At 41.6% G+C, this 14,943-nt stretch overlaps 1 protein-coding gene across 12 annotated transcripts in view; it reads left to right on the top strand.

Annotated features, from left to right (window-relative positions):
* Window positions 1-14,943, top strand: part of LOC115746596 (protein PELPK1) — a 28,427-nt gene extending 13,484 nt beyond the window's left edge. For 4 of the 12 annotated variants that reach the window (XM_048278712.1, XM_048278705.1, XM_048278711.1 and 1 more), the window contains one exon: window positions 14,543-14,943. In XM_048278712.1, the coding sequence (XP_048134669.1) occupies window positions 14,543-14,728 (186 nt within the window). In that variant the 3' untranslated portion in view covers window positions 14,729-14,943. Of the gene's footprint in view, window positions 1-100; window positions 129-157; window positions 184-4,110; window positions 4,539-14,542 lie in introns of those variants that run through there. The other 8 variants (XM_048278709.1, XM_048278708.1, XM_048278707.1 and 5 more) reach the window with 6 other exon arrangements.

Here is a 14,943-nt window from a genome sequence, read left to right as displayed (position 1 = left end):
CAACTCGGTCAGAGCTAGCCGCCTTTTGGAGGCGACGTTGCCGGAAGTGCCCGAACTGTCTCACCTTCCTGACATCCCCAGCCTGCCGAAGCCGGAACTCCCATCACTGCCGAAATTCGAGTTGCCGCCACTTCCCGAGCTGCTGAAGCCCGAATTTCCGACAATACCGAAGCCGGAATTGCCGGAAGTGCCCGAATTGCCTGATCTTCCTGAGTTCCCCAAGCCAACATTGCCTTTCGTTCCCACGATTCCTGAGGACAAGTCTGTCGCTGCTACTAATCCTTGAACCACTGATGTTGTTATACAGCATGATGCCATTCAGTATTTTATTACCTCTATTTTGATGGTCTGAGCATATTGCAGAACATTATATGGAACTTTGGTTGTATAGGTTTGTCATATGAATTACTGAACTTGTTCACAGTTTGTGATGTCTTGTGTAACTCTCTTATTACACCGACAGAGTGTGCTATTATTACTTTTTCTTTAATATTGCTATTGTACTTGCCCATGGTTGTTATGAGTTTTATAATTCGAAATAGAAGAAATTTATGTTTACTTCCTTATCTACCTTTTTCACATCTAACTTATATGGGAATTTAGTATTGTAGAGTGATAACGGTGACAACAATCATAGAATCTAAGTAATCGAAGTAAAAATCAGCAAATATATATAATTATATTTTGGAATGAGATAGGTTCCTTTGTCTTATATATGAAATATAAAGGCAAATACTTCCGTGACCATATGGTCGGGGACGATACAATCTCAACCGTAGACTCATATATCATGACCGCATTCTTTGCATAAAACACTCATTGCGTAGGAGATTGTGTGGTCAGAAGTAACTAACCGTATAGTCAGACTGTCGGGGTAGCAATTCTTAAATATAAATTCACTTTATGCTTTTCAAACATCTTATATGTCATATTTTACTAAAATTGAATTCGTCATAGGTGATTTTGCTTTTAATATGGCACAACTATAATGTCCTCTTTCAAGCAATCGTCATTCTTTAGTCAAGCAAAATTAACTCTGATATTAGCACTTTACTACATTTTGTATTTGAATTGTTTTTTTTTTTTGTTAAAATTTTGTGTTTGATTGAACCAAAGTAATTTTGCGCTTTATGTTATATTATTAATATACTATATCAGAGTCAACTTTACTGTTATAAAATCTCTGTTTCTTCTTGAATATTGTTTCGCATATTCCCAGTCTATTCTGCTACTAATTGCATTTCAAGTGAAAAACTCGATTTCTCTCTCTAGTGTGCAGGTATATTTGCGTATTTGTTCTTTATGTCACATAACATGTTCTGTCTCATAGAGTCAATTTTTCACTTAAATTCATAAGCATAAACATCTTTTCATTAATATGAAGTTATGATGTGTTTGTTTAACTGAAAAACGTTTTCCTGGAATTCGTCTTCCAAAAAATGATTTCGGCGAAATTTTTTCCGGAAAACGGTTTGTTTTCTTTATTTGGTGATATGTTACCGAAATTTTTTTTTTTTTTTTTTGGTGTTTGGATTTTATTTGAAAAATAAATTCAATCTCGTAACTTTATTTGAGGCAAGCAAGAAATTCGAATTTTTAAATTTATTTTTATTTTTTTTACTTTTTGTTCTCCTTTTCTCCACTGCCACTAGCGAGCCTCGAGGTCACTAGATTCGATAGCCTCGAGCTTGCCGGTGGCCGCCATCAACCAGTCGCAGTGAGGGAGGAACAATAAAAAAGAAAAAGAAAAATAAAATAAAATAACATTAAAAATAATATTAAAATATTAAAATGTTCAAGGGAAGCAATTCTCGAAAGTGTTTTCACCTATTCCAATTGGGGAATTCACTTTTCTAATTTTGTATATAAACTTTGCGTTAATCGAAAAGTATTTTTCGTTGACCGAATAATTTTTTGGTGGACTAAACGGGGTGAAAATTTAGAAAACTAATTTTGAGAAAACACTTTCCCTAAACAAACACACCCTTAATTATATTTCTTATTACGCTAGATAATATTTGAATCATTGGACATTTGTGACTAAGTTGATATTTTTAATACTCTTCTCTCAAAATTTTCTTGAAAAAAAAAAACTTCTCTGATATGTAGTCTACTTTACTACACGGAAAAAATATCATCTGAATATTTGTATTTAGATTGAGATTCCAAGAGACTTTCCTTCGTATTTTTAACTTTTCTTGAAAACAACTAGGATCATTCTATTTGAAAAAAATAAGAATCTTTCTCATTAAATTGAATGCATTACATGTCTTAGAAGTGTATATGGGTCAGAATTTTAACGATTTTTTTAAAGGTTATTTTTCTTGAAAAATCTAAAAATTCAATTTTCGATAAGAAAAGAATATTTCTGATAAAGTTGAATATATTTAATGTTCAGAATCGCCTATAATATATTAGACTAGTTTTCAAACCATGTGTTATAGATACAATATACAATACTCTTCTACATACAAAAATATCGTTATATTATATTTGTGATGAATTGAAACTTCTGTGGTAGTGTTATATTTTTGCCGAATATTATTTAATACCCTTCTATGGTTAATACTCTTCTATGGTTGGCTATTCTATTATCATGTGAGACGTACTACATAAAAGATAGTTTCAGCTAATAAGTTCTCAGTCGTTTTTGCTAATTCCTGTGAAATCAAAATCCTCACCATTCCTTTTATCTTTTGGCATTTTTCTATGAATCTTTAAGAATAGTTAATTTTTTAAGCCACATAACAAACAAGTTTTTTTTTTTTTTTTGGTAAGGCACATAACAAAAAAGTTTATGCCGAAAAAAGAAACAATTGCTTTTCGAAATGCTGGTAAGAAGGATGTGATCCATGAACAAGAAATAGAACGTAAATATATATATACACACTTGTGTGTGTGTATTTTGATAGAGCAAATTTATAGATTGAGATTATTTCCATGATACTATTTGGAGTGATAATAATAAAATATCCATTCAATAGCAAGTCAAGACAAAAGAAAAGAAAAAGGAAATTAAATGCACATAAAGACCACAATAAAAAAAATATTCTACCCTCTCAAGTTTTAAAAAAGAGAAAATTTGAAATGTAAGTGACAATCACCTTTATCTCTATCATGCGAAGAGAGAAAATCAAAAGTGTCCAGTGCACGTGGACGGATATATAGAGAAAGAGAATGGAAGACTTCGAAAAGTTCAAAAAATCTATTAATGGCACTTAAATAAATTTAGACTAGTTTTAGATAAAGTATACGTTTCATGTACAGCTGTCCCCGACAAAACTTAGATTTTTGTCCTTAAATTATTCACTTCTTGTAGCAAGTTAATATGAGCATAGAAAAGATAGAGAAAATAGAATATGAGCAGGGTTTACGTAGTTCGGTTGACCAAGAAAAAGTTCCTTAAAAGCTTACATCCATGGGAGAAATGTCCATATTTTTTTTATCTTCTTAGGGGAGATACATTCTTCTTAAATACAGAAGAGTAAATCATAGTTCTTGTCTATGATTTTTATGGTAAATACATATATTACATAGTGGATCTTGATCCTCAATCTTATCATGATTTTGCAAATTTATCTTGTCAATCTTGCTAATATTGCCAATCTCGCCAACACTTCTCCTACCAAAACTCAGGACTTCGTCATGTTGCACATAGTGAGATCATAAACCATTTCCTTTGTTTTCTCTTTCCCGTGCAAGATCCTTTTTGGAATCATCTGGTCCATCTTGTTTGTTGAACACATGGAAATGAAATTGGTTTAGAAGTTGAACCAACACTTTGGGTTATTTTCCCACCAAACTATACTTTCAATCTCCCCCAATCCCCACGTCCCCCCTCTTTAAAAACCCTCCACCTAGCCATTGCTCAAACACACCGCTTCTCCGCTCAAAGTTTTTTTACCAGTTTGCTAGTCAATCGATTCTACGATGGCGAACTATGGCGGACTCACCCATCTTTTGGCATTGTTTGTCGTTGCTCTGTGTTTGACTATCAGCGAGAACCCAGTTGGAGCTGGCCGACTTTTGGAGGCGACGTTGCCTGAAGTGCCCGAACTACCTAAGCCAGAGTTGCCTCACCTTCCTGACATCCCGAGCCTGCCGAAGCCCGAATTGCCATCACTGCCAAAAGTTGAATTGCCACCACTTCCTGAACTACCGAAGCCTGAATTTCCAACAATACCGAAGCTGGAATTGCCGGAAGTGCCTAAATTGCCTCATCTTCCTGATTTCCCTAAGCCAACATTGCCTTTTATTCCCACGATTCCGGACGACAAGTCTGTTGCTGCTACCAGTCCTTGAACCGCCGCGATGTGATCTTGGAGCCGTGATACTATATGATGTGATTTAGTATTTTCTTACTTCTATTTTAAAGGTCTGAGCATGCCTCAGAACAGGATGTGGCACTTATTTGTATGACAATTTGTGATATGAATTATGGAGCTCGTTCATAGTTTGTAATGTCTTGTGTGTCTTCCTTTTTACGCCGATGAAGTATGCTATAATTACTCTATTAATGTAGCTGGTGCACTTGCCCATGTTTTTGTGTGAGTTTTATATGTCAATAGAACATTTAACTTATACGGAAATTCAATATTTTAAAGTTACAAGGGTCACAATAATCATGAGAATTTAAATAATGGAAGAAAGAATTAGCAAAAAAATGTGTCTTTTATTGTATGATGGAATGAGATAGGTTCATTTGTCTTATAAATTCACTTTATAGTTATCAAACATCTTACACTCTGTAATTTACTAAAGTTGAATTTATCATAGACTATTTTTGTTACGCCCTGCACCCTTCGGCACTTCAACATCCCTACGCGGTCGTTAAGTTGTGACGTCTCAAGACGCGTCACCGACTCATTTAAAATTTTATGTTTCAATTAAAAGCGTGTGGAAGCGATTCACTTCTCCGCACAAAAATAACAATAGGGATAGACAGTAGGACATCCCACCATTCCACATCAGCAAAATTCTATTCTATTAATAGTTATTCGTTAACCCCGGGAAGTACGTTTGTACACATAAAAGCCCCACTTCAGGGCTACTTCCTATAACCCTCAGAAGTACCGGATCGGGGTTAGGGGTTAATACTACTCTTAGCTACTCCACAAGAAATCCACGTCCTTCTTAAAGGCAAAACCGCTCTTCCAAGCTAACGGCCCGAAAGTTGGTTAACAACAATAGGCGAGATATAAAATCTCAGCAAGTTAACGGCTTAAGTGTGTAAAGTACGTAAGGAGTCAACACCTGAGCGGGATACTTGAAGAGTCGACACATGTGATAGACATGTGAGGTTCAAGGTCTGTGACAACTTGGAAAATCCGACTTCTGTAAAGTACTTGAATTTAATAAAAAGGATAAAAATTAAATTTTAGTCGGTACAAAATTTTGGATTGTATGGACGTAAGTGACAATTTTTGGACGTTTCTCAAAGAGTCGATCAGACTAGATTAGGTTCCGATAATCTTAGTCGTTGCGAATTAGGATTGAAATCCTCGCCCCTAAGTCTAACCTTGACCAAGCCTAACCTGTGAAAAAACTAAAATACCTTCCGTTCTGGATGCCAAACGTCCGTTCAATCCCGATTTAGCAAATTACTATTTTACCCCCCACCTTTATGCACAAACTATGACCTCCACCGCCACCCACACCAGCCGTCTTCGCGAGCTCGGCTCACCCGCGAGGCCCCGCGGCTCACTTCTCCTTCTCACCCGACGTCATCACCTCTCGGCCCCTCACCTCGACACCCAACGACCTTCGACCGCCCGCACGCCGCTCAATCCTTGCTTTGTCCTAAGCCGACCTCCGCCACGCCGCTTATCGCCCGCAAGCCCAGCTCAGCCGCAAGACCCTTGCGACCTCCAGATCTGTGGACCCAAAGCCCAGCCGACCCCGTGACCCTACCCATTGCTCACCCAACGCCCCAACCACGTCGGCCCGCCGCCCCGACGCTTTTTTTCCTCCGGCCGCCGACCACCATCCGACCTCCGGCCACCGCCTAGCCTCGTCCCCGCCGTAGTTGCTGCTCAACCGGTCCTACGACCCCAACGAATCGTTACTCGCCACCGGGCGCGAGCTAGCCGGAGCCGCTTGCCCTCTCTGTAATGCTGCGCTGTTAAGCCCAAGCCAACCTGAGCCCGTGAACATCCACCACCCACCGTCTCGAGCGCGTACCGCCGGGTTACTTGTCCCGTGAATAGTACCCGACCTTAAAACAGTAACTTGGATTCCCGACCCAAACCAACCGCCGGTTTTTCTTGTGAGTTAAATACCTAAACCCCGATTAGGGCACTAATTGCGCTTAGTAATAGTTAATTAGCGTAGTTAGCAATTTAAGGTGTTTAGGTAGTTTAATTGTGGTTGAACTATATAGAAATTAGATTTAAGATAAATGGCCACAATTATTTAAGGCAATCGGATCGGTTAGGTCGTTTGTGGCTAATTGGTGATTAGACCGGACTAATTGTTTGGATAGTGATTGCCGATGTTTGATCGCGAGCGAACGATAGGTCAGAGTCGAGCGTACGATCGTTAATTGGACGAAATTGGATTAATAATTATCGTTGGGATTATGATTTGTGTTTAATTAATCCGTGGTGTTGACTATTGTATGTTACGTGAGCAGCTATGGGTGTCAAGCACCCCGTATCAGATACAAAGTCATGAGGATAATACTGTGCATTCATATGACCACGTACGGAATTAAATTGCATATTTTAGCATGAAAATGACCTTAGGCCTAGTTTTTGAGCACGTCCGTATGAGAATCCGGCTAAAAGGAAAATATAAAAATTGGTTGGTTGTCGGATGTGTCCGAGTGGTCATATGATGAGATTAAACCGTGCCGGTCGTACGGGGAACCCGACATGATCGTACAAGGCGAGTTGTGCGGAACCACATGACTTGTTAGAAGCACGTCAATTTGTGCTCATACCAGTTATACGGATCACACAAATTGTTGGATACTAGTGGCAGCTTGTGACGGACCGATGCTCCTTTTTGGAATGCATGTCCGCTATGCCGTACTAGTCGTCATGGATACACGGTTTTCGGTCGTCATCGCCGGAAATAAGAGATGATGTCTGGTCCTCCTCGTAGACACCGCTAGTCATAGTGTTGGGGCTACACCGGGCGTGTGTGCCGACCACGCCGGGCGTGTGGGTCACTGGTTAATCAATGGACTTCGTGTGGTGTCTTGCTCATGCAAATTGATATGATGACATGCTAGTTGTTTGTCCGATGTGATCGTTGAATTGAGTCGAGTATTGCATTATGCATGGCTGAAGACCGGTAAGTTTGCATGTTGTTGACATATATATATATATATATATATATAATGCTTTTGTGGTTACCTGGTAGGATTTCCGAGCAAATCAATGCCATAGTCGGGTTTAGGTGTTGACTCACCGAGATTATTCTCACTTCGTCGTTTAACCTTTCGGGTCCCAAGTGATAAAACCCGTGGACGTTAAGGCAAGGGTCATTGTAGGATTTTTAGGAGTAGATGAGAATTAACCTTACCCGACTCATATATCTTTTTGAGAGTCTTAGAGGGCCGCCCCGAAGCACGAGGTAATATAGGTCGACTGTTAACTCTGTAAGGTTAAGGATCATCTGTTTTGGTTATGAAACGATATATCTTTTGGCGTAATGACCGTCGAGTCCGTTTTTCGCTTTACTATCCTATGTTGTTTGTTGACCGGAGAGTTCACGTTTCCACATGCGCCGTAAGCGAGTATGTCGATAGTCCGCCTGGGACGCTATCCCTTATGACCTGTGGCGATTAGGTAGGGATATCGCAGCTCGAGTGTCGGGCGTGACAAGGTCTTTTTAAAGAAGCAATCCCGTCGGGTTCAAGGTCTTTTCAAGGAGTACCAAAGGATATGAAGATGGCCCTCTTGTATTATATGGCGGGAGGATGGTTTTGAGGCAAATAGAGTCAAAATGAGTCCTTGAGAACAAGTCAATAAGTCCGCGAAATGCAGAGATAAGTCCGCGAAATGCGGAGAACATGGGCACACCTTCACGATCAAAAGAGTGTCGGTTAATGTCCTACCGACACTCACTGTAACGCCCTGGAAATTCGTGGACTGTAAGTACCCGAATTCAACAAAAGGATGAAAAATTGAATTTCAGCCTACGCAAAATTTCGGATCGTAAGGATATAAGTGACAATTATTTGGACGATTCCTAAAGCACCCGTCGGTTTATATTAGGTTTCGAAAATCTTAGTCGCCACATTTTAGGATTTCTATCCTCACGCCCGAGCCTAATCATGATCGAGCCTAGCCTATGAAAAGACCAAAATTACCCTTCGTCCAAGGCGCCAAAATTTCGTTCACTCCTAAAATACCAGATTACCTTTTTGCCCTTCTTCTTAATTCACAAGAAGCCAAAAATAATCCAAACCCCCAAGTGGACCCCACCCTTCATCCTTCCTCATGTAGGTCACTTCCCCACCAACCCATCATCTTCACCTCACATCACTCTCTCTCTCCTCCCCCCTCTCTCTTCCTTCAGCCGGCCCCCCCCACGTGACCCTCTCCCTCATCTTCTTCTTTTTCTTCTTCTTCTTCCTCTAGTTGTTTGCGATGCCCCCCTTGACTGAAGTTGCTGCCACACCACCTCCACCCACACAAGCCGCCTTCGTTCGCCTGCAACCACGCCGTCCCCGTCGTCGTGTTGCCAAGCTCACTGGTTGCTTCCCGAAAAACCCCTAACGCCCGAGATCTTAACACCGTCCCCCGCCACCTCGAGCCCAGGGCGTGACCAGCCCGCGCGAGCAACCACTGAGCCACCTCAGCTGGACGCCGTCTCTCTTCCTCCTTACCTCGAAGCCGGGCACCTCGGGTCGGCCGTGCCCCGTCTCGTGGCGCGCTACCCCGAGGAACCGAGCTCCGTCAAGCCTCGTCGACCTCACCCTCTACTCACCCAACTCTCCAACCGCCACCCGAGACCCACAAGATCCGGGTGTTCCAACCGCCGGAATTGTAGCGCCGCCGTCGCTCCGAAGCCGTGCCACTCGTAGAGCCGTCGGGAGCCACTCGAACCCAAGCCCCGGCCTCCCTTGTTTTCGCAGTGAGCCCAAGCCATCGTACCCCTACCTTGAGCCGTCGAGACCCCGTCGTCGTCCCGAGCGCGTGCCGCCGAAATTACTTTTCGATGAATAGTACCCGCCATAAACAAGACTCGTGAACGAGATCGTGAATAGCACCCGTGAACAGTGCCATGAATAGTATTCGGCTCGATCCGAAAGTCTAGTGCCCGACCCGTCTTCGACCGCCGATTTTTGGTGAGTTAAACCCCTAAACCCTAATTAGGGCGCTAATTGCGCTTAGTATTAGTTAATTAGCTTAGTTAGCAATTTAGGGTGTTTAGGTAATTTAATTGTGGTCGGATTAGATAGAAATTTGGTTTAAGATAAATTACCATAATTATTTAAGATAGTCTAACTAGTTAAATCGTCTATGGCTAATTGGTGATTAGGATGATTGTTTGGGCAATGATTGCTGGTGTTTGATCGCGAGCGAGCGATAGGCCAGAGCCGAACGTACGACTGTTAATTGTATGAAATTGGATTAATAATTATCGTTGGGATTATTAATTATGCTTAATTAATCCGCAGTGATTGAATGTTTGATTGGATGCTCGGTGTTGACCGTTGGTTGTTGCGTGAATAGTTATGGGTGTCAGACACCCCGTATCAGATACAAAGTCTTGTTGGTAATACTATGCATTCATATGACCACGTGCGGAATTAAATTGCATATTTTAGCATGAAAATGGCCTTGGGCGGAGCCTTTGAGCACGTTCGCATGAGCATCCGGCTAAAAATAAAAGATAAAAATTGGTTGGTTATCGGATGTGCACGAGTGGTCATATGATGAGGATAAACCATGCCAATCGTAGGGGAACCCGACAAGTTTGTACCATACCGGTTGTGTAGAACCACATGACTTCTCAAAAGCACGTCAATTCGTGCCCGTGCTAGTCGTACGGATCACACGAATTGTTAGATGCCGGTCGCAGCTTGTAATGGACCGATGCTCCTTTTTGGAATGCTTGTCTGCTATACCTTGTCGGGCGCACTGGATATATAGCTTTCGGTGGCTGTCGCCGGAAGTAAGGGACGATGCCTAGTCTTACTAGTCGTAGTGTTGGGGCTACACTAGTCATGTGCGCCGACCACGCCGGGCGCGTGGGTCACCCGTTAATAAATGGATTTCGTGTGGTGTCCTGCGCATGTAAATTGATATGATATCATGCCCGTTGATTGTTTGATGTGGCTGTTGAGTTGAGTTGAGCATTGCATTGTGCATGGCTGAAGACCGGTAAGTTTGCATGTGATTGATCGTTATACGTATGATGATTTTATGGTTGCCTAGTAGGATTTTCTGAGCGAATCAACGTCCAAGCCGGGCTTAGGCGTTGACTCACCGAGATTATTCTCACTCCGTCGTTGTTATCCCTTTTTCGGGTCCCAAGTGATGAAGCCCGTAGGCTTTTAAGGCGAGTGTTGTTGTAGGATTTTGGAAGTAGATGAGAGTTTAACCTTACCCGACCGTGTGTCTTTTGAAGTCCTAGAGAGTCATCCCGAAGTATGGGGTTGTGTATGACTGTGTGTAGCTCTGTAGGGTTAAAACTTATCTGCTTTTGGTCAATGAAATGAAATTTTCGTTTGTTTGAATGATTGAGTTGATTTCCCGCTTTTCTATCCCCGTTGTTAATTGTCCGAGAGAATTTATGTTTCCACATGTGCCGTAAGTGCGAAAGTCGATAGTGTACTTGAGACATTATCCTCTATGACCTATGGTGAATTGGTAGGGGTGTCACGAGCTCGAGAGTCAATGCGTGACGGTCATTAGGATTTCGAAATTCAAAGCCCCAAGAAGCGGGGAACTTGGGTATGACCAACCTTAATGGAAGGGTTAGACAAGGAAGCCAACGTCATTAGTCATTTGAAGTTAAATAACTTGTTGAAGACCAAGTCAAAAGATTTAAAGTAGAGGGAGAACACGACAACTTTTGGCATGTAAGAGATACAACCGTTGAAGAGCAGTTACCACTTCAACCATTATAAATAGCACTAGACAACCATAGAGAAGCCCCCTAATAAATCAACAAGTTTATCTTATCTTTACTTATCGTACTACACTTTACTTTTTTTAGCTGTAGCTTTTAGGTTCTATTCGTTGAGTCAAATTCCAACATTTATCTTTATCCTAGATACTACACCATCGAGTCAAATTCCAATGTATTATCGAAGCGTGTTCAAAGCATTGTCATCAAGTTAAACTTCGACACTATTTCAGATGTGCTGGTTCATTGTCTCTTGGAAGAAATTGTACCTGCTAAGCCAACCCATCGAGTCAAACTCTGGTTTGGTCTCCGTTTGTATTGTTTTTTTTATTTTCATCTGTATTGATTCCTTTTGAGTTGTACTTACAAAATCTCTCTATTGAGTCAAACTCTAGATGAGGTAATATTTGTATGATTCTATTGGAATCCATGCAAAATTTCACGTGTTGATTCTCTAACTCTCGGGATCTCTCGTGTCCAAGATCATCTCAGGACCCTTGATCACATTTAAAAGCCGAAAAACCATTTTCGATGAAAGATATTTTGTCGCAGAGAAATTACGATGAAACAGATTGATTTATTGATACTCTAGGCTCTTTTTTCCGGGTGGCGTGGCTTCTATACTGTATTGTGACAAGTTCCAGAACCTTTTCTCCAGTAACACGAGTCATGTGGCTGAGTGACAGTAACTAGTGTCATCTCATGGACTTTGCAAACTTAAAGCCAGAGAGATAATTATCTGTGCTCGTAAATAGAACTTGAGATAGTTGAGGAAAGGGGTGTGGCCGTTACATTTTCTTGATATTCAGAACTTGTTTAGATGGCTGTGAGGTATGTTCCTACGTAAACTAAAGTCCAGGTTTCCAACCAAAATGCAACCCGAACCGACCCGTTCGAGTTCTTTGAGACGTAGACAAGGGGTGGTGAACCTCGTGCAAGGTTTGCATAGACAATGGCAACACAAGGATGGTGACCAATGGCTCAACGGGGACGGTTGGAAGTGGCGGGCCGAAGCAAATGGACATGGCGGAGGATTTTTAAAGATCTACAATCGTGTCTTGATTCCACCAAGCATATGATATGATTTTTTTTTTCAATCCAGAGGATATTTGAAGGATATTTAATCACATCTTATCGTATCCTATCTCAATCCAAATTCGGACGGCTAAACACAGCCTGTAAACTCTAAGCATATACTCGGTGATGTTGGTCACCTCTTCAACCTAGTGGCCTTGAGAACCTCCGGTCGGTGACATACTCCCTCCATCCAATTGATCGATGCCCTCGGCCCTCTCGACTCGGGGTCCTTCGGCTACCCAATCGAATCCTTTTATTCGATTATATGTTCTTTCAGAGGTTGGGCATTTCTTTAATCTCCCATGCCTCTTAGTCTTCCCCTTCTTGGCCTCACGATTTCAGGGGTCTTGAACCCCTCACTTTCTTAAAAAGCGATTTCTCCCTCGGCTTGCCAAACACCATGTTGCCCGACAAGTCCGCCATTTCCGATGGAAGAACAGCCATTAGCATCTCCAACTCTGCTTTCGTCCCCTCCAAATGTAAGTGGCCTTACCCTCAACTTGGCCATGAGCTTCTCTACTCTCGGCTAAACAGAGTAGGCTATCGGGCCCAACTAAAGGCCCATTAAAGGAATTAGGCCCTGCTGAGGCCCAAAAAGAGGTACCCTTAATAGTGGTTGCTTTCTTGTCCCACGCATATCGAGAAATTACCAGATACGATCGGGTTTATGAAATTGTTAGAGAATGCGCATTGCGGGGATTCGAACTCGGCATTGAGTGAGAAGGAACATGCTTACCACTTTATAGATAAATCATCATAGAAAAAATGTCGACTTCTCTTGCCAAAACTAGATCCGTTAAATGGGTGTGTCAAGTCGAGTTTAAGTTGTGTCGAAAATGGTGTGTTTCTTTTTTTTTTTTTTTGGTCCAAAGTGTGTTTCAAATCACCCATTTATATACAACGTAAATTCAGCAAGTGATATCCCACCCAACTTGAGATCCAAATTTAGTAATTTTGTCTTTAGATCGTCGCTTTTTGACAGATGTGCAGCTTTTTGACCAAAAAATAAAAAGAATGGACGACTCCATATTTAATTTGAGTTGAAAGTAGGCTACTGACTGACTCGCAAACACCTATCTTTTTTGGGCTTTACTTTTCAAAACCCATAAATGACCCAAACTTTTGAGTTTACACATGACCCATTTATGACAGAAAAATTATCAAAATAGCCTTAAACCTTTCACACTTTCGCCAATTCACTTCTAAACTTTTCAAATTTGACGACTCGGTCCTAAACTTTTTTACTTTTTGCCAATTAATCCTATTGACTAGGAACCATTGATGTGGATGATAGCCGTCCTACGTAGCACGCCTATGCTAATGTGGATAATACTTAATAAAATTATGATATGTTTTTTAATGACTTTTTTTATTTTTTTTCCTTCTTTTTTTTATTCTCTTTTCCCTTTTTTTTCCCTTTCTTTTTCCCCTTTGGCCTTCGACAAGAGCAGCCCCCGTCGAGGGTAGCCCTTTGCCGGGGGCCCGTGGGGGCGGGCCTTGCTCGACATCGGCAAGGGCGACCCTCACTCGACGCTGGAGGAAAAAAAGAAAGGAAAATAGGAAAAAAGAAAAGAAGGAAAAAGAAAAACATAAAAAAGGAAAAAATAAATAAAAACATTCAAAGATATTAAAATATTATTAAAAATTGACCATGTCAATATTGCGCGGTACTATATAGGACGGCTGGTATCCACGTTAGCGGTTCCCGCCAATAGGTCCGAATTGGTAAAAGTGTAAAAGGTTTAGGACATTTCTAATAATTTTCCCCATACATGAACTATTTCAATAAATGTGGGATAACATATGGTTTGTGACCAATTTTGACGGCTCTAACCAAGAGTACGGACTCCGTCTTATCATGCATATAGTTGATAACTCATTTCCTTTCTTTTCTCTTTCCCGCCTAGCTATGAAATCCTACAAGCTTAGGAAGCCAATAATAGAAAGATCCTTTTTTGGAATCATCTGCTCCGTCTTGTTGTCGAACAAAAGGAAATGAGATTGGTTCAGAAGTTGAGCTAACACTTTGATAATTTTCCCACCACACACACCATACTCGCGATCTCCCCCAATCCCCACGCCGGTCCTCTTTAAGAACCCCGCCGTCGTGCCATTGCTCAAACACTCCTGCACCTTTTTCAGTTGATATTCACCGCTTCTTCACTCGAAAGTTCTTCAATTTGCTAGTCCATCGAATTCTCCAATGGCGAACTATCGCGGGCTCCCGCATCTCTTGGCATTGTTCGTCCTTGCTCTGTCCTTGACGATTGGTGAGAACTCGGTCGGAGCTCGCCGAATTCTGGAGGCAACCTTGCCCGAGATGCCCGAACTGCCAAAGCCCGAATTGCCTCACCTTCCCGACATCCCAAGTCTGCCAAAGCCGGAGTTGCCATCACTCCCGAAAGTCGAATTACCGCCACTTCTGGAGCTGCCAAACCCTGAAATACCAACGATACCGAAGCCGGAGTTGCCGGAAGTGCCCGAGTTGCCTCATCTCCCCAATTTCCCCAAGCCAATGTTGCCTTTCATTCCGAAGGACACGTCTCTGGATGCTACGAGTCCTTGAGCCGCTGTGATGTGAATTTGGCGCCGCGATACTATATGCTGCGATTTAGAATTTTTTTTACTTCTATTTTACTGGTCTGAGCCTGCCTCGGAACGGTATATGTCGGATGTACTTGTTTGTATGACAGTTTGTGATATGAATTATGGAACTAGTTTCCTATGGGAGTTTGCGATACTTTGTGTAAATGTTCTTGTAGCTATAATTACTCTTTGCTT

This window comes from Rhodamnia argentea, chromosome 5 (genome assembly GCF_020921035.1).
Source record: "Rhodamnia argentea isolate NSW1041297 chromosome 5, ASM2092103v1, whole genome shotgun sequence".
Classification (NCBI taxonomy): Eukaryota; Viridiplantae; Streptophyta; class Magnoliopsida; order Myrtales; family Myrtaceae; genus Rhodamnia; species Rhodamnia argentea.
The sequence above is the reverse complement of the archived record's forward strand: the minus strand, read 5'-3'. Positions and strand labels throughout refer to the sequence as shown.